The 20,996-nt window shown below is 40.6% G+C and overlaps 1 protein-coding gene across 2 annotated transcripts in view; it reads left to right on the top strand.

Moving 5' to 3' along the window:
- aplp1 (amyloid beta (A4) precursor-like protein 1) overlaps positions 1-20,996 on the top strand; it is a 32,864-nt gene that overhangs the window by 977 nt on the left and 10,891 nt on the right. For both annotated transcript variants that reach the window (XM_034875390.1, XM_034875389.1), the window contains exons 2-4: positions 17,948-18,127; positions 19,122-19,251; positions 20,861-20,973. In XM_034875390.1, coding sequence (XP_034731281.1) covers positions 17,948-18,127; positions 19,122-19,251; positions 20,861-20,973 — 423 coding nt within the window. The remainder of the gene's footprint in view (positions 1-17,947; positions 18,128-19,121; positions 19,252-20,860; positions 20,974-20,996) is intronic.

Below are 20,996 nucleotides of genomic sequence, written 5' to 3'. Positions count from 1 at the left end.
ATCCAAGAGGCTGTGACTTTGATTGGACAAAGAGTGCGATGCAGAGTATACAAATGAGAGATATGGGGTCATCTCATTGGCATCTGTCTCCCATCAATAGGTAGAGAGGAGATAGTGAAAGTCACTGATAGAGAGCGACTGATCAATGGGCCGCCAGCTGCTTCCACCTCCCGCCTGTCTCATCACGACTTACAGCAGACACAGTTTGATGGACACTGCCTTTGATAACTCTTTAGTCACCCATCATGCATCCCACTGTCATAGACCAATGGCAGGAATTGAGGTTGGAGCATGGGCATTTGTGTGCAGGAGCAGGGTGGTGTTTGGAGGTGAGCGTGAGTGTGGAGGAGAGGTGGATGAGTCATGATGTCCCAGCTGGAGACTTGTTTCAGGTCAAATGTACTTTTCCACCTGGAGATGAAGAGTGAATGAAGCGACCTTATCGTATGTAGAATATTGAGTTCCTAAGAGGATTTGTGAGATGTTTATTTATTAGCCATCTTCCACAGTGAGTATGTAGCAGTCATGATAAAGCCTCTCCTTTCCTTCTGAAATAATTTCACTTCTCTAAGAGCCTTAGCGGGATTACTGCTATGCTAAGGAACAGGCTTTAGCTTCATAAAAGGAGACCTACCCATGAAGGTTTACACTGAAGATTAAGCTGTGAGAGGGTTGGCTGGCTGGATTACACTGTGGTATTAGTCCTAATAAAGCTGTCAGCTTTCCTTAATTTATTCAACATTCATTCAGCTGAAATGTGCGAATTGGATCAATTGGTTTTTATCCCTCTTTTTAAGTGAAATGTATTTAAATGTGTCAGTGCATGGGACAATCAAAACCTTATCAAATTAAATTTCTAGACTGCATTCTGGATTAGTTTGTTTTAGCTGATATACAAATTCAGCATCGTCTTTTGTTCTGATCACAGACACATTGATGCTAGGTTGTCACATATGCAAAATCCAGTAATGGCTTCCCGGGTATCTCAGCTGCATAGGAGTAGCTGTACCTGTTGCAGCACCCAGAGCATTTAGCTAATTGACACTCAGATAGGTCCTTCATGAAAAAATGACAAAAACAACCACCTTCATGGAGAGCCTGTAAACTTCTATATCATGTGGTTTGACTGACTGACATCCATGGAGCAGACGAAGTTTGAATTTAAAGCTGCACAATTAAATTTGCAGCTTTATTGAAATTGCAATATGGACTAGTGCAATATCCAAATTGCAGAGGGGTGCAATATTGTTTAAAGGCAAAATATATGTCAAACCATTCTGAATTAAGTATTGTGATGATGCAGAGCTGTCCCAGCCTACAAATGGTATCCTACAGACAACAGAAAACGTCTTTGTTTGGTACAGATCCTTGCAAAAATCACACTATGATCATTTACATTTTGTAAGATTTTATATTAGTCAATGAAAATGAGAATAATGAAACAAACATGATCATTCCCTTCATTGCCCTATTTGAATGACATTACATTTGTTGGGTTTTGGATTCCCACAGCCTTTTGGTTGGTTACATGTTCTCGTCATCTTTAATAAGTGTGGGCAATATGGATAACATATCACAGTCAATCACATTGTGAGATGGGCTGTAGAGATGGGCGCTGTAAAAATATCTATTGTTGATTATATACATTTCTTTAGAGATGTTGTCATTCCCTTCATCCCTAGGTCATGTTATTCAGAGGTATTTACTTTTCTGGGTTTGTTGAAAATTATTTTTGTTAACAGTCAATATAGGTTTCTGACCATTCATTTCTCAATTAATCAATTACATTTTATAATGTCAGGAAAATAGTGAGAAAAAGGACCAAGCTGACGAATTCAGGAATCCTGTTTTCTCCAATAAACACTCAATTTACCTGACAGCTTTGTCTTGGCTAATCCACTAAACTAAATAATATAACCGTACCCTTATTTCATTAATGGAAACATATTAAAAAGAAAATCTGTTATTGTCATTTAGGTTATTGATTTGTAGCATTGCCTGCAATTATGTAATACAACACAAGATATTAAAGAACCACAGGCACTACTGCAGAAATGGCTGTTTAAAAACAGTTGACAAAAGGCATATTATCTTGCAGTATATATCATCAAACCACCCAGACCTACTCTTTAAGACTACATACATTAGGGAATCCCAATGACATTGTGAATACTCCGTTAAAAACAACACATACAGCCAGACTGCCACTTACGTGCCCAGTTTTTGCTACAACAAAACCCCCACACAGGAAAATCTGATTTATGAAAGCAATCGACAAAGATTGTGTTTGTGAGAAGCCATATTTAATCATAAAAAGAGGAAAGAGGAAGCTATAGGAACTACACCTAAGCTCATTTTAAGGATTTATCAAGATAAATGACTGCAGTGTGGACCTGAGCCTGAGCACTCCAGTCCAGAGAGGCTGGACTGGAGTGCTGGAGTGGACCATATCTACAGGTTTCAGCATATACAGAAGCATAAAGGGAGGAAGAGAAAATGGAAGGAACCAGCACAAGTAAGACGCAGGTTTTAGGCTGAAGATAAAATAAAAATGGTGAGTCATAAAGCTGCTGTGTAACCCCCCCCCCCCTCTTCCACCAATACATCTCCACCAACAGCAGTTTCAGGCCTTATGCTGGAATACAGCCATACAGATCCATGCACCTCCCACTGCGATCTGCCTCTCAGTGCAGTAACACAAGAGGATTTATTGGGGGAAAACAAGAAAGAAAGATAAGGACAACGACATCTCTCTCTCTCTCTCTCTCTCTCTCTCACAGACACACACACACACACTCACTGCCCTACACTCACTTAATTAATTTTAGAGCCAAGAGATAATCTGGTTCCACTAATGGATTCCCGTGTGCTTGCTATTCTCTACTACATCCACAGGCAAGTGGGTTGTAAAACATACCATTTTGTTGTATCGCATGTTTTCCCCCTGTTTTCTGTATCTGAGTTCCTTTCCAATGGTTTTGATGTGCAGCACACTCACAGGACCAAGATTAAATCCTGCAGAGTCATTGTGAAATGAGAGCTGTAAAAGTGCCTTAGTAATTGAACAAATTATATTATTGCGCCCTGTTGGCCATTCTTGCAATCGACAACATTGAAACAGTGCCTTGTGCTGTGCGGTTAAGAGGGTTATTGGGAGGGGTGGTTCATTTTCTAGTATGGCTACAAGTTGTTTAGAATGTGAATGAAGAAAATATATGTATTTGGGTCCCCAGGCATGGAGTTCTTCCAGCTCTTCTGCTGTAAATAAATTGATATTAATTGCACATTTGCATCCTCCTGATAGGTTCTGGAAAAGCTCGGCCAAATCTCAATCTTCTGGCCTTACTGAATTACTTCAAATTGTGCATCTCAGCTGGAAAGGGAGTAATTCCCAATCCAGCGTTTAATTATGTTTGCTTGCAAGGCTCATCACTTTGTGTCATCTCTGCAACCTGCCACGCATAACCTGATGCACTGCATTTGATGAGTTAATTTCTTTGGCTTCCCAGACTGCACAACTGTTTCATAATCATTAACATTAACATTAACTTCCAGTTTCCTCAAGTTTACTTTACTTTTCATCATCTACCTACTGATTGTCACCTATTACATATAGGCTATGTAGATTTGTGGGGAAATTGCAAGCCTTGAGTAATTATAATAATGTATATTCTATATTGATCCCCAATGGGGAAATTACAATTTACACTCTGTTGTTATTACACACTACACACAGGCCTGAAAAGCACACACATGCTCAGGTCCTATACATGCACTAAATGGAGAGATGTTAGAGGAGGTGAACTTGCGTCTCTCCAGCTACCAATCCACACTTCGTACTTTTGTCCTTATGGGGATTTGAACCCTCCAGTTCCCTTCCCAACCCAACTCTCCATGGACTGAGAGATTGCCACGCCCCGACTTGCAGATTAAATGTGTGTTAAATGTGTGGGTAAAAGCTGAAGCTCGGATTGGACTATGTGGTTTGGATGTGTCCAGGTTTCTAATGTGTGTGTTTTCACATGTCATGAGTTTGCTAAATGTCCCCTAGAGGGATTTAGATACTAGCATAGCCATTCTGATCACATGCATGTGGCTTGCAGGGCAGAACAATCACTGTAGCCCAAAGTCTTCACACCCTGCGTAACTGGCTCAGTAACCCTAACGGGTTGGATTTCTGCGGAGAAGTTTAATGCCATGGCGAAACGAGATGTTTAGTCCTGCCGCAGCTAGTGGGAGGTTTCAGAAGAAGCCCCCCTCAAAAGCATCTGCAGTGTGGAGATAACACTTGTCCTCCATGCTCAGGAGGAAAATGAGAGAGCGCAGTGAAACAGATTGAGGGCTGGTGGAAAGAGAGAGAGAGAGAGAGACAGAGTGAGGGCTGGTGGAGAGATAGAGAGAGAGAGAGAGAGAGGATTGGCCTGGCACGGCGGATGATCTGAGAAATAGAGAGGGTGAGAGAGGATAGTGTAAGTGATGTAGAGCATGTAGAATGTTATGTGGGTTGCAGGGTGGAGTGCATGCTAATGGAGGAACCCAGCCCTATTGCTGTTCAGTCCGAGCATCTGGAAGAGGAGAGAGATCCATCTCTGTCATGTGCGTACATGTATTCACAGGTGGCCTTGAAAAGAGACAAGGGGTGCAGAGGCAAGACAAAAACCCTGTAGCCAGAGTGGAGCACTAAAAGTGGGACTGTAAAAAATCTAATATCCTTAACGGCCGTTGCTGCAGGGTTGGAGAGAGTGTGGGGTTGGTGGGTCCGCTGAGACTGATCAGGCCAGTATTAACATTCTACAGGAGAACATTGGGAGCTGTTATGAAGGGAAATGGATGTACTTTTTGGCAGCTTGTTTTTACTCTGCTATCATTTGCACAGCATTGGCTACAAAAAACACACGGCTCCTGTCAGACTGACTTAAAGCTCCTTTCTAAGACATGCATCCAAATGTAACAAAGGTACTGTGGTATTGATGGGTAGAAAACCCTCAAGTACACAATTAGGTCACACACTTACACAGATAACTTAGACACACACACATACACACATTCACCACACACTTGCTGCTTTATAAAGATGGCATGCTGCAAAAGTGGCATCAATTATTAAAGGCCGTGGAAAGGTCTGGGCTCTTGCTTGTCGACGGGGCTTTGGCACTTGTCACGCAGCCTCTCAACGCTCCGATGCTAGTCCTCTCTCTTCATGCACCCTGTTTTTTTTTCTTACTCTTCCCCGCCCTCCAGGTCTACTCCCTAGGCTCGCTATACAGAACACAAAAGAAAATCCCGACGCCTGTCTCCTCCTTGCCTCTGCCCCCCTCATCCCTCTTCTGTCTCTGCCCCAGCCTCCCCTGCCAAATCCCAGAGGCCCTCCTTATCCCTCCCCTACCCTCCCACACAGACACTGCTCCTCCATCTGCCTCAGCAGTCTTCAGTGGCCAGTGACATCTTTTAAATTTCCTTGTGTGTACTTTGATTTTTCTTGAATAATTCATGCTCCAAACTCACTCTTCTTTTTATTATTTCTTTTCTTGTTTTCACGTTTTTACCTCATTCTTGATATTTTCAGACATCTGATTCCATCTGTCATTTTTCACACATAACGTTGGTTCTCTATTCTCGCAACACAAAAGTATTACCATCATATATTCTTCATTTCATTTATTCAATATGAACCAATACAATAAAAAGTCAATATCTTTCAGCAAATATCAGGAGTTACGTTGTAAGGTTTGTTCTGTAATCTGCTTGTTGGTTGTACCCATTTTCCCTAAATACATGCCATCAAATTGTCTTTAAGTGATTTCCTACACCCTTAATGCTTTTTGACAATCCCCAGAAAACTGGTGTAAACTTGCTGCATCCATCTATGGTGTGTATGCGGAAGCCGCAAACTTATAAAGCCTAATATTGAGTATTGGATATTCAATGAGTATTTCAGTGAGACAAACATTTAATATTTTCCCAAAGATGAAACCAGAAGAATTACCAGCAGTTGTTTATTTACCAGTGTTAGATAGTGTTATTGTAGAGGAGTGCATATTTCCTCAAACATACCCTCCCTTCCCCTGAGACAAAATGTTCCCACAGCATTTGACTCGAAGCTTAGTATTCAGCAACCCCACATAAGAGTCTCCAAAGGCTACCTGCAATTGACTCTGCCTCTATTTTATACAGTATACATGGATGGTTTACCTACTATAAACAACCAGGCTGGTGCAAGCAGCTATAGATGATTCAGGGATTAAGGTGCTGCTGTGGCTGCTGTTAATCATCAACAATAAGATTCAGCCAGTCATGGGAAGAGAGAAATCGTATTCCTTTCTTTTCTCAGCTTAGGGCCATTGTGCTCGCCAAGACCAAGCTGTGCCAGTTAACAGCCAATACTCAACTACGCTCATCTGACAAATTGGATACTTCGCATGAGTCTAATAGGGGTTTGAAAAAAAATGTAATAACAGCACAAATCAGAAATGGAGGTTCCAGGTCCCGCTAAGGGGTCTTCTGTACAGATTGTCTCAATGATTAAACCATTTTCCCTTCAGCTGGACACTCTGTGGAGACTTTATGGCCTGAGGACATGAGATAACACTAATATTTAATCTACTGAGTGATTTTGGAGCACAGACTGGCAGGCTGCACCGCCAGCACGCATTATCTCACCAGAGTGATCCGGTCTAAAATAACAGTGCAAAGACTAACGCAAGACGGGACATGTCCTCCTTATATGATCTCAGTTGTCATTAATATTTGTCCTCAGTGGATTTGTCAAACTGTGTTTTCTAGTGCTACTGAAATGTAAAAGTGTTTGCTTTGAATATGATGCATAAAGACACTTGGTGAGGTGATTGCCTCTGCCAATGATAATTAGATGATTCAAATATGTTAATATCCCATCGTGTGTAATAGTGAGTATAAACATACTTAAAGGAAGTCTTGGAGGGACAGTTGGTAAAACAAAAATGGAAAGCTAACCAGTTGTGTTGTAACACGCAGGCAATGCTGGCACTGATGCAGAGGAATAAGAGGAACGTGACTAATCATTATGTCAGTGACTGAGTCACCGCGTTGAGATTTACCAAGAGTGAATCATCGAAAACAATACAATACAATGCTGTCACTGATAGTGGTGTAATAGCAGCCAAGACTTTGTCAAATATGGTATATTGTATTAATTGTATTTATTATGTTAATACTAATGATGTATTTTATTATAATTTATATTGTATTATATTATACTAATTATGTTTACAGCTGTGGCTAACAATCATTTTCTTAGATTTTTGCGATGGTCCGAGTAATTAATCAACAATTTCCCAGAACCCAAGGTAGTGATGAAAAATACTTTGATTTCCCCAAAGATATACAGTTTCCAGTCATATGAAAGGTATAAAAAGTAACAAATCCTCATTATGTGAAAAGCTAATTTGGTCAGCATTTTGTTTGTCATTCTTCAAGAAAAATATCTTTTAATATGAATTCATTGAAAATATAGTTGGCGATTTATGTAAGTTTTCACTGCCTCTAAAGAGTCAATAAGCCCAACTCAGCAGGGCCCAGTATTGCATAAAGTCATTTAAGTGGCGTGTAAACAACAGACAGTGATAACGAAGATAACGAACCATTAAGCCAGCGATCAGCGACCCGCCAAGGATACAATGTTGAACCAAACGTAGAGAGAGAGCGAGGGGCAGACAGAAAACGAGCGGGAGAGAGACTGAGTGACATGCTTGAAATTCTGTAGGGAACCAGTTGCTACGGTAACAGGGAAGGTAGCTGGCTCCTGTGGGTGGCGTTACCATGGTAACCACCCTTAGTGGCCAAGTGATGCTGGGAGGGAGAAGAGGAGAGGCCTAAAAAATGTTTGTTTACGGGTTCCATGGGAACAAGTTAGACAGACGAAGAGGACAGCAAGTGAATGGAAGCTGATGCCAGCCGTGTCATTCACTGTTTCATCCAGTTCATCTGGAGCCAAACCTTGATTTTCTTATTTTTTTACTTTGCTTTGTACAAGTGGCAAGCCGGTCCCAGCGGGCCCTATCATTAGCTGTTCATCCTGCTGTTCACTAACAGAGCACCTCATTACCATGAAGAGTAGGCCAAAGATGCTGTGCAGGGCAACCTACTTGCTGAGAAACCCTGGAAGAGGTTATCCCCTCATCATGTCTTTACCGTTTGTTGGGTTAATACTAGCCAAACTGTAAATTCGGATCGCTCACTGGGAGTTAAAAACCAGTTTGTTCCCACTGTGGCAATACCACATGCCTCTGGTTTAAAGCCATGAGCCAACATGTTGTGAAGTTTGGTTACATGTTACATACACATACCATTATACTTTATGTGATGTATTGTATTGTATCCAGTATGAAAGTTGGGTCCCCGCCACAGTTTAAAAGATCAATTATTGCTTTTAGCTCTACAAATTCATAAAATAATGATGTAAATAAATACACAACCACACCTCTACCTCACATGATCTTTGTGAGGCTCAGATATAGTATAACCTCAGAGCCTCTTTTTCATAAGATGCATCAGCTAGACATGCTCCCAGGGGAGTTGGCATGATGTGATTAGAATTGTGCATGTGCATAAATCAGAGACAGAAAGAAAAAGATATATGAATGTTTTAACCCCCTTTCCATTCTCCCCCTCCTTTATCAACACCTCTTCCCTATGCAGAATATCACTCCTTCATTGGCTGAAAGTCTATTTGCTTTACGTGCACAATCAGTTCTGCAGAGTTTCATTTATTTGACTCGTTTAGATTTAAAAGACTCATTAACAATTATTAAAAACCAAGATATAGAATACAGCAGAAAAAAACATAACCAGTTCCTTATTTACATATTTTGTGCTATTAAAGTGCAAAGAGCATGAGAGATCACAAGTCATATGGATGACATGCATCCTGGTCCCAAAGGACTCTTTGTTTTCTGAAAAGGAATACCAACTTGACAAATAATTTAAAAGCCTAAAATCGTACTCGAGTAATTTAAGTTCCAAAGCAATTTAATGTGTTCCAAGTAATTTGCCTTCCTGCAAGATGCACTCCAAACCGTTATAACTGATCATGAAACTCTATTGGCAGATTCTTTTGCTTGTTTTAACAAGCACAATATGCAGTGTAGACAGATCTGTAGAGGGTACACTCACCAAGTTTGTACTCACAAAGTGCATGAAGAGACAGGGAAGTACAAGTAGAACTGGGGGAGAGATGACGTGCGGATCCAAAGGAGAATACCCAGGAACAAAGACTTCAGTGCAAATTGGCTGCAAGTACAACAGAGTCAAAGGCAGAGCGAAGAGCTTGAGATGCAGCAAAGGCCCAGAGTGTGAGATAAGAAGAAAGCAAGAAGAAGCATCAGATAATTTTAATGCTGGCTGCTTGCTGTTTGTCAGGCAGACCGTAGAAATACAGTCTGTTTTTAAATAGATCAATTATTACAATCTTCTAACCTAAACATACCCTCATTTAGGATTTCAGATTCCTTTAATCTACTTAAAACATGCTTAAGGGCATCATGGTATTGCTTTAAGACCTTCAGTCTTGTCTCCCCCTGCACAAAATAAACACTTGTCCAATAACTTACTCTACTATGAATAAAGTTATAATTTGTTTATATCCTCTGTCTTAATTTGAAAATCATGTTACTGCCTAATCTCTATTTACCTACTAAATTCAAAGTGAAGGGCTTGAGAGGCAGCAAAGGCCCAGAGTCTAAGATTAGAAGGTTTGGTTCCAGGGTGGATTACCCATTCTAGAGATCCAGCTCAAAGTATGTCAGTCATTTAAATGGGGAACTAAATGAAATGCTGCTCATGTCCTGCACTTTTCTATCATTACAAAATGATGTTTTGCTTATCAGAAAAGAGGTTAAAACTATGTATGTGGGAGTAAAGGCAACAATAGCATGTAGAAAATAATTGTATTTGTGATTAATACATTCCAGCTGTGACAATGCACAACATGTACTTGCTAATAGAAATGTTAACCTTTGAGTCACAGATATGACTAAAGAGCTTCGAATGTACAGTATGTACCAAATAAATACAGATTTGTAGAGCTTGTTTGCTTTGTGTCAATATTAAAATCTGCCTTGATTCAGTGACAATTGTGTGACATTAGGATGCTTCAGATAGACCTGAAGTGTTGAAATCTGCGCTAAGCCTTTGATTCCTTCAATCCCTGAGGTGGCTCTTCAGCTTGAAATTGTATCTGCAGGCTCACAGTGTTTGGAATTACCATGTTGGCATTCCCATGTTGTGTTGCTAAACTGTGAAGGAGGTTCAGCAGTGTTATGTAACAGCAGTTATGCATCAACAATGTTAGCAGAAGACAAAATCATTTCAGTTTGGCAATGTGGAAAAAGCTCTCTGGACTATGGTCTCCAGTTTTCTGGCTGTATTTATTTTAATGAAATATTATTATGCAGTTCTCTGTGTCCCATATATCTGCAGGAAAGGATCTGGGAAATGAAAAACTACCCTTTGTGTTTTTGTCCTTTCTGGAGAGAAAACACGCACAGTGTGGCGTCATTGTGGTGAGTCAGAAACAGCATTTGTTGAAATGTGGGTGGAACAGAGAGGGAGACAGAAGTTGAGCCTACTTTATGCAAGTATCAAAATCACTTGTTTAATTTGGAATATTGCGTATGCTGCCTTGCCAGAGAAATGGAAGCACCACGCGTGAAATCAATGTTGTGGGAGTTTCCTGTTTTGTTCCTCTGATTGCTTTGGACATTCCTGACGTTTTACCACAGATGCTACTGAAAGGCAGGATGTTTAAAGGATAAAAATAAGCTCACAGGAAATATATCTGTAACAATGTTGCCTGCACAATGGGAGTAAAATACAGGTGTGTGTTTTGTGGAGGGTAATATAAAGAGAGAAAGGGAAAGAGGGATGCAGGATGTCAGTATATTAGTATACATGATATTTATCATGGGTCATGTGAGTCCTAAATGGGAAAGGTGGTCATTAGACTTCTGTTGAGTCCCATGGGGCTATCATACATCAGGGAAATTAGTATCTGACATGGAGTTACGGAACTTTACAGAATAAAGAAATAAGTCTCTTAGATAAGTCTCTAAGACATATGATGTCTCTAGCAGTGATGCCATCTGACATGCCCTGTATTTTAAGCTATGCTTGAAATTAAACCAAATATTTGGAGCTGGTTTTGGCTGCTGTTCCAGACCTAGATGAACCCTGGTGATTATTGGGCCATCTGTTCCCAGTGTGCCCAGCTGGAGGCTGGACCGCTGTAATCTGGACTGATGAGACCTGACTTAGAGAAGGCCATAATATTTGCACATCTTTGCAACCGAAAAGCCTCTGTCATAATAGTTGGCGGTCAGGCATGGAAATAAGGCATTCAGATTAATATGCAATACCTAACTTATATATTGGTGTACAGTAGGACGCAATATAACAATACATAAAACACAATGCAATATGTTCCACTCTGCCCATCAGTCTCTTCTGAATAGAAAATGAATGGCTTCAATTATCCATTAGTCAAAGATGTATAATAATGAGTGTCAATATGCTGAGCTAACCTGCTCTATCCTCCTTTGTCCCCTCTGCACCATAAGAGTCTGGCAGACTAATGTTGCTACTGTCTAATAACTACATGCCACACCAGGAAGAGGCCTGATGGAGCCTATGAATAATTAACCAACATGATTACAATGATGAATGCTCACAAATCTCTCTGGCCATTTACCACTGACCTAGGGAGGGAGGCCAAACAGCAGAGTGTCAGGCATTGTGTGAAAGCTGTTAGGGAAGGAGGGGGAGACAAGAGAGATATCAAGGATAGGTGGCTGGGGTGGATCGGGCTCAGCCTTGAGAAGAAGCAGAGAGAGGGGAATATTTAGAGAAAGAGTGAAGGAGGGGCAGGAAGACACCCACTATTCAGCCATCTGTGTTGCAGAGATGCACAAAGACATGCTCAGAAAGATGTGTGTGTGTGTGTGTGTGTGCATGCGTGAATGTGTGCTTTTCATACATGCATGAGTTGCATCGATGAGGCCTATTTGTATGTGGGTGTGTTCCCTACATGAGTGATGGAAAGTGGCCAGTCCACAATGTAACAGCAATCACGAGCAATCCTAGCTAACCACTCTTTCACACCAAGACCGACAAAGCTCATAGATTGCACTGTAGATAGATTCAATAGTAACATGTTTTTTTTAAATTACATGTATCACCAGCATTATTATATTAATAATAATATTTATCTGGAAATATAATCACGTGAAGTACATTACCTCTGATTGCAAGATTTAGTAGTATTGAGAGCAAATGTATTATGTACAAATGTTGTTGCCTGGATCTTCGGGTCCTGGAATTTTACGAGTTGTCTGTCCTTGTGATGTATGGTTTATTACGTTGTCACTACATGGTCTATTTTAGTTAGATAGGATATCCCAGAACCCTGTTGCTAGGGAGTAGGGATTAGCTCCTCAGGGGTCTGATGTCGCTAGTTGATTATCAAGTGTCAAGCAAGCTCTCTGCAATTTATCTCTGACCAAAGAGTCTTTATTTATGTAGTAGCTAGTGTATTTTTAACTTTTAAGTAAGCCCCATAGTGTTTCACACTATGTATGAACAGATACACTCATGTACCTTGTAATAACAAAAATACATAGGGCGCACATTGGACGCATTTGTAACAAAGGAAGTATAGAAGAAATGAACATAAGGAAACATAAAGCAGGATCAGAAGCACAATGAATCATAATTGTATGCGAGGGAATAAAAAGTGATCTTAGTGCTATCAAAGGCCCAACGATATGTGACTGTAGTTACGCTGCTCCGTGCTCTGAGCACTAAAAGAATCTACCTAAAGCATCTGATGCATTTATGGTCCCATGTACAGTCTGGCAGCAACTTATAAAACGTGACAAATGATGGGTGGGCTCCTCTCCCCCGCCTTTACTGGTCTGACTTGCCTGCCAGGGCCGGAGATTGCATCATTACAGAGGATGAAGTCATCCCGCAACATAAGGGTGGAACAGGTGCTGAAAATGTAATTAGACCAGTGTGGAAGATGCTGAGGAACATGTAAATGTACTGCCCTGACCCAAACCCAGCCCTGACTGGCAGAAGTATTTATTTTACAAGATCATATCTGTCGGAGGTTCTTATTTTGGGTATCCCACGCTGCAGCATCATTTACTAGAGGGATATCTGTGAAAATATAATTAACTATTGTTATATCCGCATTAGCTTTTCCACAACTTCTGGGACAGTGCTCCTTGTCTCTATGGGATCACTTAGTTTCATTGTAAAGCTTTCTGCTACTGCAATTTTGGAGGCACACATGTGTGAAATGTGAAGCAGGACAGTCAGGATTCAGCGGATATGGAGAAGCATATCACAGAAAAATATAATTTCAAGGGAGCTAACGGATGCAAAGAAGAACCTGATGTAAAAGCAGAAATCCAATCGATGCTTTATATCACCAGGTCGTTATTAATGATGCAGCATTCTCTGCAGTGGGGAGCTGTCAGGCTTCTGGGCTGTCTGCCTGTTCAGCCTCCTCAGCACTAGGACATGATATGTGGGATGGTTGAACAGTGCTGCCTTACCAATGTCTGAACCTCTTGCAGACTGTACTGCACAGAGACGCTTCAGTACACTACTGCATTTTCTCACTGAGGCATGGAGAGCGGCTCTGTGGCCGGTCCTTTTACTGGACAACAGGCATAATTGTTGACGGATTGTGAAGCATTATTGTGAAGCCAACTGGATCAGTGTGCCTCAGCGAGACTCCGAGAGGGTCTTACACTGCCTTGCTCACACCACGACAGTCCTAACACTAAATACAAATTTCGTACCACTAAGACACTGAAAATCTTTGTCTTCATGTTTGTCGGTCCTAAGGGAAGTACAGCTATAAATTGTAAGTATAAAAAATGGACAAAACAGCTTAATGAATGCCTGAGAATTATTCACAATAGCAGCAGCTATTTTAAGCTGTGAAAAAAAAGCCTAATCCCTCAGCACACAGGACTAATGTCTTTCTATTTAATCTATACAGCAATGTGTCTACTAAAACCCTCATAGCAATAAGAGAAAAGCATGTTTTACTTTTTGTAATTTGTGGACGCATTACTCTTCTGCTTTGGTTAAATAAAGACAAAATATCATATTTTCAAATAATGTTCAGTAAAATTGAATTTATGTTGAATATATGTTGTGAATCAAGTAAAATGAGTCTCCAGCCATGCTAGCCACTCTGAGAGCACAATGCTTTGAGCTAAATACTAATATGTTAGAGTTATACTGTTTATCATGTTCAATATCTTAGTTAAGCATGTTAACACGCTAACATTTTACTAAGAAGCGCTCAACACAAAGGGAATCTGAGGCTGATGGAAATGTCATTCACTTAATTGGTCATCAACCAAAGTATAGGTCAAATTAGATGTTTCGACCTGATGATGGTGCTAGAGATAAAGTCCGTGGACTAATAAAGTCATTACAACACATTGTAATTTAACCATGAATGTCTGTACCAAATTTCATGGCAATCATTCCAGATATTTAACTAAAATCAAAAATGTTGACCTTGTGATGGCGTCAAAGTCATCTCTGGGCACCATGAACGTCTATCCATCCAATAGTGGTTGAGATATTTCAGGCAGGTTCAAAACACACACACACAAAATACATGTACTTTTCAAAAGAGGTAATTATCTTTACGCAAGTTTCTGCGCAGGAAAGTCACCAGATGCCTCAATCTTCTGAACACAGCCCTACAAAGAATTACAGCGAGAGTTTTGTCGAGCTGATAGTCTTAATTAGCTGTGTAGCAACTCATTTGCCTGTGGCATTAATGTAACGGATGTTCATTAATATCAAAAAGTTACTTTCTAAAGCTTTAAGGTTCCACGTTACTAAACATGAACAAATAAAAAAGTTAATGAAAACAATATGTTCTCGAAACAAGTACAGTCAACAACATTCACTGGAATGAAATCAGGCTTCTATCGTCATGCCCGGCTTAAAGCACAGTCTTGCCAGATGTTTCCTACACTCATTAGTGTTGCATTAACTGATTTCCCAGGTCATTGTTTATTTTTCCCAAAAAATGGGTCCACAATCTGACCATTTTACGTGAATAACTAAAAATGTTAAATACCACAAAATACATTTCTATCCAGCTTCCTTAAAAGGGTTCTTACCATGTCTGGGTAAAAACAAAAAGGACTGGCGCATGTTGACGACAGCTTTGGTTATTGCTGTGACAATGTGACGCAGTACGATGAAACACATACTGTACAAAGGCACTGTGTAGCTTTTACACAACAGAGCAGACTGAGTCTGTGTGATGTCAGCCCCTAAGCAAAGTTTAAGGGATACTGTGGCTGTGTGGTGGCCACCAGCGTGTGGCGAATGAGTGATCATAAGAGACCAAAAGAAGTGTACATCATAAAACAGTATTTTTTTATTACGGGTTATCACAAGAGGGGGATCTAATCTGTTTCCAGATCAGGCTGGAGGCTGGGTGTGCGGCCTTGTGTGGAGGTCAGGGCCTCAAGCTCCTGATGGACTGCTATTGATTGGGGGGAACGTGGCGATACAGTTGCAGTCGCTCAGCATTGATTTTCTGCAAGTGCAGTAGTGGAGAGCAGGCAGAATGAGAGAGCTGGACCAGGGGGAGCTGCCAGGTTATCTTCTCAAATATCCGGAAGTATTTTTCTTTTTTTTTGTGGCGCTGACCTTCCCTGAGTCAAAGAGATATATCTATTTAGACATTAGGTCAGCAGCTTCAGCAGTGTTTTGCTCATCGAACAATATTCTTAAACAATAAAAAGCTCAAATTCAGCAGTGTCGCTAACTAATTTATACCTAAAAAAAGTAATGCAGAATTTAATTTGTGTATAACCCACGTAATTGTGAGCCATGATGTGCAGGATTGCCTACAAGGAGGAGGTCAGGCGGCTTAATTTATAAAGTACCAAGGCCCCTGGGGAGGAGGTAAATGTAGACACACAGGACCTACCCAGAAGTAGGCTTTTTGTGTCTGTGTGAAAGCAAAAGTCACCGTTGACTTATTTTACCTTACTTTTGTTAAGTAACTTGTGTACTTAACTAATGTCATAAATGTCAGTAATGTAACAAACATACTTATTTTACCCCTAATCACGATGTTTTAGATTTGTAGCCTAAACAGGTTGAGCACTGCAATGTTGCTGAAAATGTGCAGGATAACGTTTTGTAAGATATCATACGAACTGCAAATAAGAGTTTGTTTTCCAAACCAAATGTTTAGATATTTTAGCCATTGTTTTCATTAATTTAACTGTAGGGGGATTGTTAACTTGAAACTTGCTTGAGATGAATAATCAATCACACTGAAGTTGTCAGCAAGTGTGGACAACCTAAGCTTTAGAACTGGCTGAAAAACAGCATTGTTTTAGAAAGCAATATTTTAAAAATCCCAGAAGGCAACCAATGGGATAATATGCACAACAAGAAAAATCAGTTATGTTCAAAGTGTGAATCTACCCTGTAGCATGTTGACTGTGACAGATTGCCTGTCTCGAGCTCATTTGCTCATCATCCACTGGCAATGAAAAGTAGATCCGTAATTTGTAAGAAATCTGCTAAGACATGCAAAAACACAAACCTCCTCTTAGCGTAATTATAATGCAAAGACTGCTCAGGGCCTTTTATATTTATGGTACATTTACTCAAAGGGTTTTATATATTTATTTTATTCTGTATGAATTTTAATTAGGACTTCAAACACTTGAGCTCCGGTTGGCCCAAGCAGGGCTTCCCTTTGATCAGGCGTCACTCTCCCATATTTTATCTCCTCCATTTCTTCCCTTTGGGTAACTTCTTTCTAATTGGCTCAGTGTCGCTGGCCTTGTCTGTCATCAGTATGTCTATCTCTCTACCTGTCAGCGCAGATGAAAGGATATGCGCGTTACATACAGTAGGCTCCGGGCCGCGGGATGCCTTTGTGAGGAGTTGGGAGGTTGGACAGTAAACATTATTTCATGCTCTCTACCATTAATGTTACTGTCAAGTAATGCACTAAAAAACCCACATCTTTTACTTGCGCTAAGTGACCTTCAGCAGACTCTGTGCATGTCTTTGGTAAACAACTCATGTTTGCACCAGAGATGACTCAGACATCCAACATAATATACTTCTCATGATTTTTTAAGGCTTGCTGCCATCCCGTTTTTATAAAAACTGTTTTGTCTGTTAGGACAGAAAAAGTCCTTGTTTGTGCTGTTTCCCTCCCTTCTGCCTAACCCCTCCCCTCCTTTATTCCTCCCTGGGCTCTCTCTGTCTCCGTGCTGTGTGTTAATGTAGTGAAGTGGCCCATCGGTCAATGAGCTTGTATTAACACCTGACTCCCAACCTTAGCTGCTGTTTCTTCCCTCCCCCAGGCTGACAACATATCCCACGATCAATAAAAAACATCCTAGAAGCCCGCTGGAGAAGGGGAAGAAGAAGGGGGGGGGGGGGCAATCTTAAACATACTCTAGTATATTTTCGCTATACACCTTCCTTTTCATCTACCATCCATTCCTTTTGTCAGCTGTCTCTGCTGTGGGCAAACAGGGAGCATGTGCCACCCGTCAATAACTTAGGTCTTTTATTAGCTCTTCCTGTCATTCACTTCAAGGTTCAGGGTTCCTGAATTTTTAGGTTTTCGATATTGTCTTTAAGCTTGCAGTGTGCACTCAGTTCTCCTCTGCGTTAGCTTCTACTTCCTTACTCTACATTCTCGCCTCTCTGTTTCGATCTTACAGTCTTGTACCTTGGGTTACAATTGGGGTTGAATGTTGGAGTGTGCTGGAGTGCATTTAAGAATTATCTGTGGTCTACCCACCCTGGATCAGCTTCAAACACAGTATTATCTGCCATAGTGTTTGCATTGACTCCCCCTTACCTCCCTTGTCCATTACATGCTTTTTAGGCTCTGGCCATGACCGAGGTGAACGGGCCAGGCCTCCAGGTGGCAGAGCCGCAGATTGCCATGTACTGTGGCCGTCAGCTCCTGCACATGAACCTACACACTGGCCAGTGGGAACCGGATCCTCAGGGCCGTCCAGGCTGTTTCAAAGAGCCTGGTGAAATCCTGTCCTACTGTCAAGAGGTAAGGTCCTGAAACCTTCAAGAGAAATAAGATAAACCTGAGGAACTGCAATGAACACCAGTCTGGATCAATACTTTTAATAGCAGAGGAACAGCAAAGAGCTGGTTTTAAAAGAATGTTGCACTAAATCAACACTGTAGAAGGCTTAGTAAATTTGCATATTCTTATTCTCTATTTTGCTTTTTTAACACCTGTCCCATAAATCTATATATTTAACCATATATAGTGAAGTGATGGTGGCTTGTTGGAATATTACAATATTTCATTTGTAGCACCATCCACTTTTCCTCCTTTTGTTACCTATATGTGTACTCTTTAACATCTACTGTAAAGTAATCAATGGTACAAATATTCTCCATACACTCACGTGTATTTGAAATGCAACAGTAAGGCAACCAAGCGCCATCTGGAGGTCAAAGTAGACGTAGCTGCTACAGATAGACGCCACAAGTCTGAATGGACTGTAATTCAATTAGCAGACACATTATGCATCTGTGATGGCTTTTACACAAAGACCTCCCTGTTTTCCTTGATATTTGTGATGAAACCATTTTTAATGTGCATTCAGACTCTGTGCCATCTACATTTCTCTCATCATTAAACCTAATGAGTTTCAAATTATGGGCCTCAATTTTAAGTGTAAGTAGTCAGATGTGAAATTGAAAATACCAAAAAACAAGAATGTTCACTGAAATGATAACTTCAGAATGCCATGTCCAACATGGCTTCAGATGAAGGCCTTACACAGCTTTGTATAAGTAGTTAGAAAATATGTTGCATGACTCTCTCCCTTGTTAGTGTTCTTCCCACTGACCCCTCCTCCTCTCCCTGGATCATGCTGCTTGTATTCTCCTTCTCTCAACCTATTCCTGAACCTCTTCTCTAACCTTTTTCCCCTGTCCACTGCTCCTCTTGTCTTAAAACCCTCTGTTCTGTCCATCCATCTATCTGTTTCTATGTCTCTTGTCGTTTCTGCATGTACCTGTATGTCCAGATGTACCCAGCACTTCCGATCTCCCATATAGAGGAGTCGAAAAGACCCGTCACCATCCCTGCCTGGTGTAAGAAAGGTTGGGGCCACTGCCAGACACACCCCCCCATAGTCCTGCCCTACCGCTGTCTAGGTAAGAACAACAAACTGGACTGCCATTAGAGAATTACACTACCAAGAGTACACAAGTTTAGATTTCCTATTTTATATTTCTAGAGTGACTGTGTGCCTGAGATCATGCCACCTGTCTCAGCAATATTTTACATTTTTGGCCTTTATTTGATAGTGGAAATCGAAAGGTAACATGGGAATAGAAACAGGGGGACATCCAAAATCAAACCAGGATTATTAAAGTTATGTGTCTTTGACCACTAGACCAACAGGACACCCCTATGGAATAGTTGAATATTTTGGAAATCATGCATATTCGCTTTCTTGCTGAGGTAGATGAAAAGATTAACATAACTCACATGTCTGTCTGTTAAAAATTGTGAAAAGAATTACTGGGAACCAAGCAATCGGCCTGTTCCGAACAGGCAAGCGCTTCAAACAGCTTGTCTACCCCTTCTTCTGCTCAGTAACTCAAATGAGTAAAAAGTAATTTTTAAGTGTTTGTCGACATAACAAGTAATAACATGTAACATCTGGTTTGCTTAGTTGTATCAATCTTCTGATTTAACTAATGATGAGCGTATTTCCCAAGTTGAGCTGCTCCTTCTCTTGGTTTGTTGCACAAAATAGATTTGGCCAGGCCACAATAGTATACATTTTATAGTAATCAGCAACACATCCTTTTGAGATATAGGAGATTCCCTTAATCACTATACAGCCTTTAGAATTGTGTTGTAGTGGGACATGAGTTACAACAACATACAGTACATTAAAGAAAATAAAATGTGACATCATGAATCAAAGCACAGAAATACATCAATAAGCCCATACACATGCAAATAATGTATATGCTAACATAAGTATGCTTGCCATATATGGTTTTATATTGAGTTAAAAAAACTTTGCATCTCGCCTAGTATCACAGCTTTTTAATCGGGTTACTATTGGAACTGTGGATAGGCAGTGATACAAAGCAGAATGTGCAGTTTTACAATGTTGCAGACAAGTCCGTCTGATATAAGCCACCAGGGGGGCAGAAAGGCCTACAGTGGATGAGAGAATGACTGAGTGAGTAATAAACAGTAAGTCCCCCTGAATTCATGAATCACTTTGATTCTTCCAAACAGTAGATTTGGCTCTAGCTTGTTTGATTTCTGCTGAATTGCCTGATGGGTCAAAACTTTCCTTTTATGCATAAGCCCTAAAGACCAGCTTGTAGTATTAGTGCTGTGCAAAGAACAGCTTTTAATTGTATATAGTATTATACACTATATACTCATACTGATAAACCTCTACTGTTTAAAACAAATAAGTCTGCAATTTTGATCTCTATAATACATATGTTTTATATTAACTTTAAGAAAAGCACATTTGTACTTGATGTCCTTGACTGTAGCTGCAGTTTGTCTGCACAAAGCGCTAGTACGTTACACAACTACTCATTCTGTCTGTCATAATTTATGAACTCTAGCTAATCTGTTCTAGTCCACAATTTATCTACTTGTTTCATGTAATCTGTGCATTGCTCAGCTTGTGTTCATTCATGTACACTCTTTTAACACACTTAAAGTACTCCCACTGCTTTTAATCATCTTACACTGACCTCACTTCATTCTTCAATCCTGCTGCAGAGGGCGAGTATGTGAGCGAGGCCCTGCTGGTGCCTGACCGATGCCGTTTCCTCCACCAGGAGCAGATGGATGCTTGCGAGAGTTACGTGTACTGGCACAACATTGCTAAGGAGGTGAGAAGGGCAGATCAACGGCA

The sequence above is a fragment of the Etheostoma cragini genome, chromosome 6 (genome assembly GCF_013103735.1).
Source record: "Etheostoma cragini isolate CJK2018 chromosome 6, CSU_Ecrag_1.0, whole genome shotgun sequence".
NCBI lineage: Eukaryota > Metazoa > Chordata > Actinopteri > Perciformes > Percidae > Etheostoma > Etheostoma cragini.
This window is presented reverse-complemented; position numbering and strand designations above follow the sequence as displayed.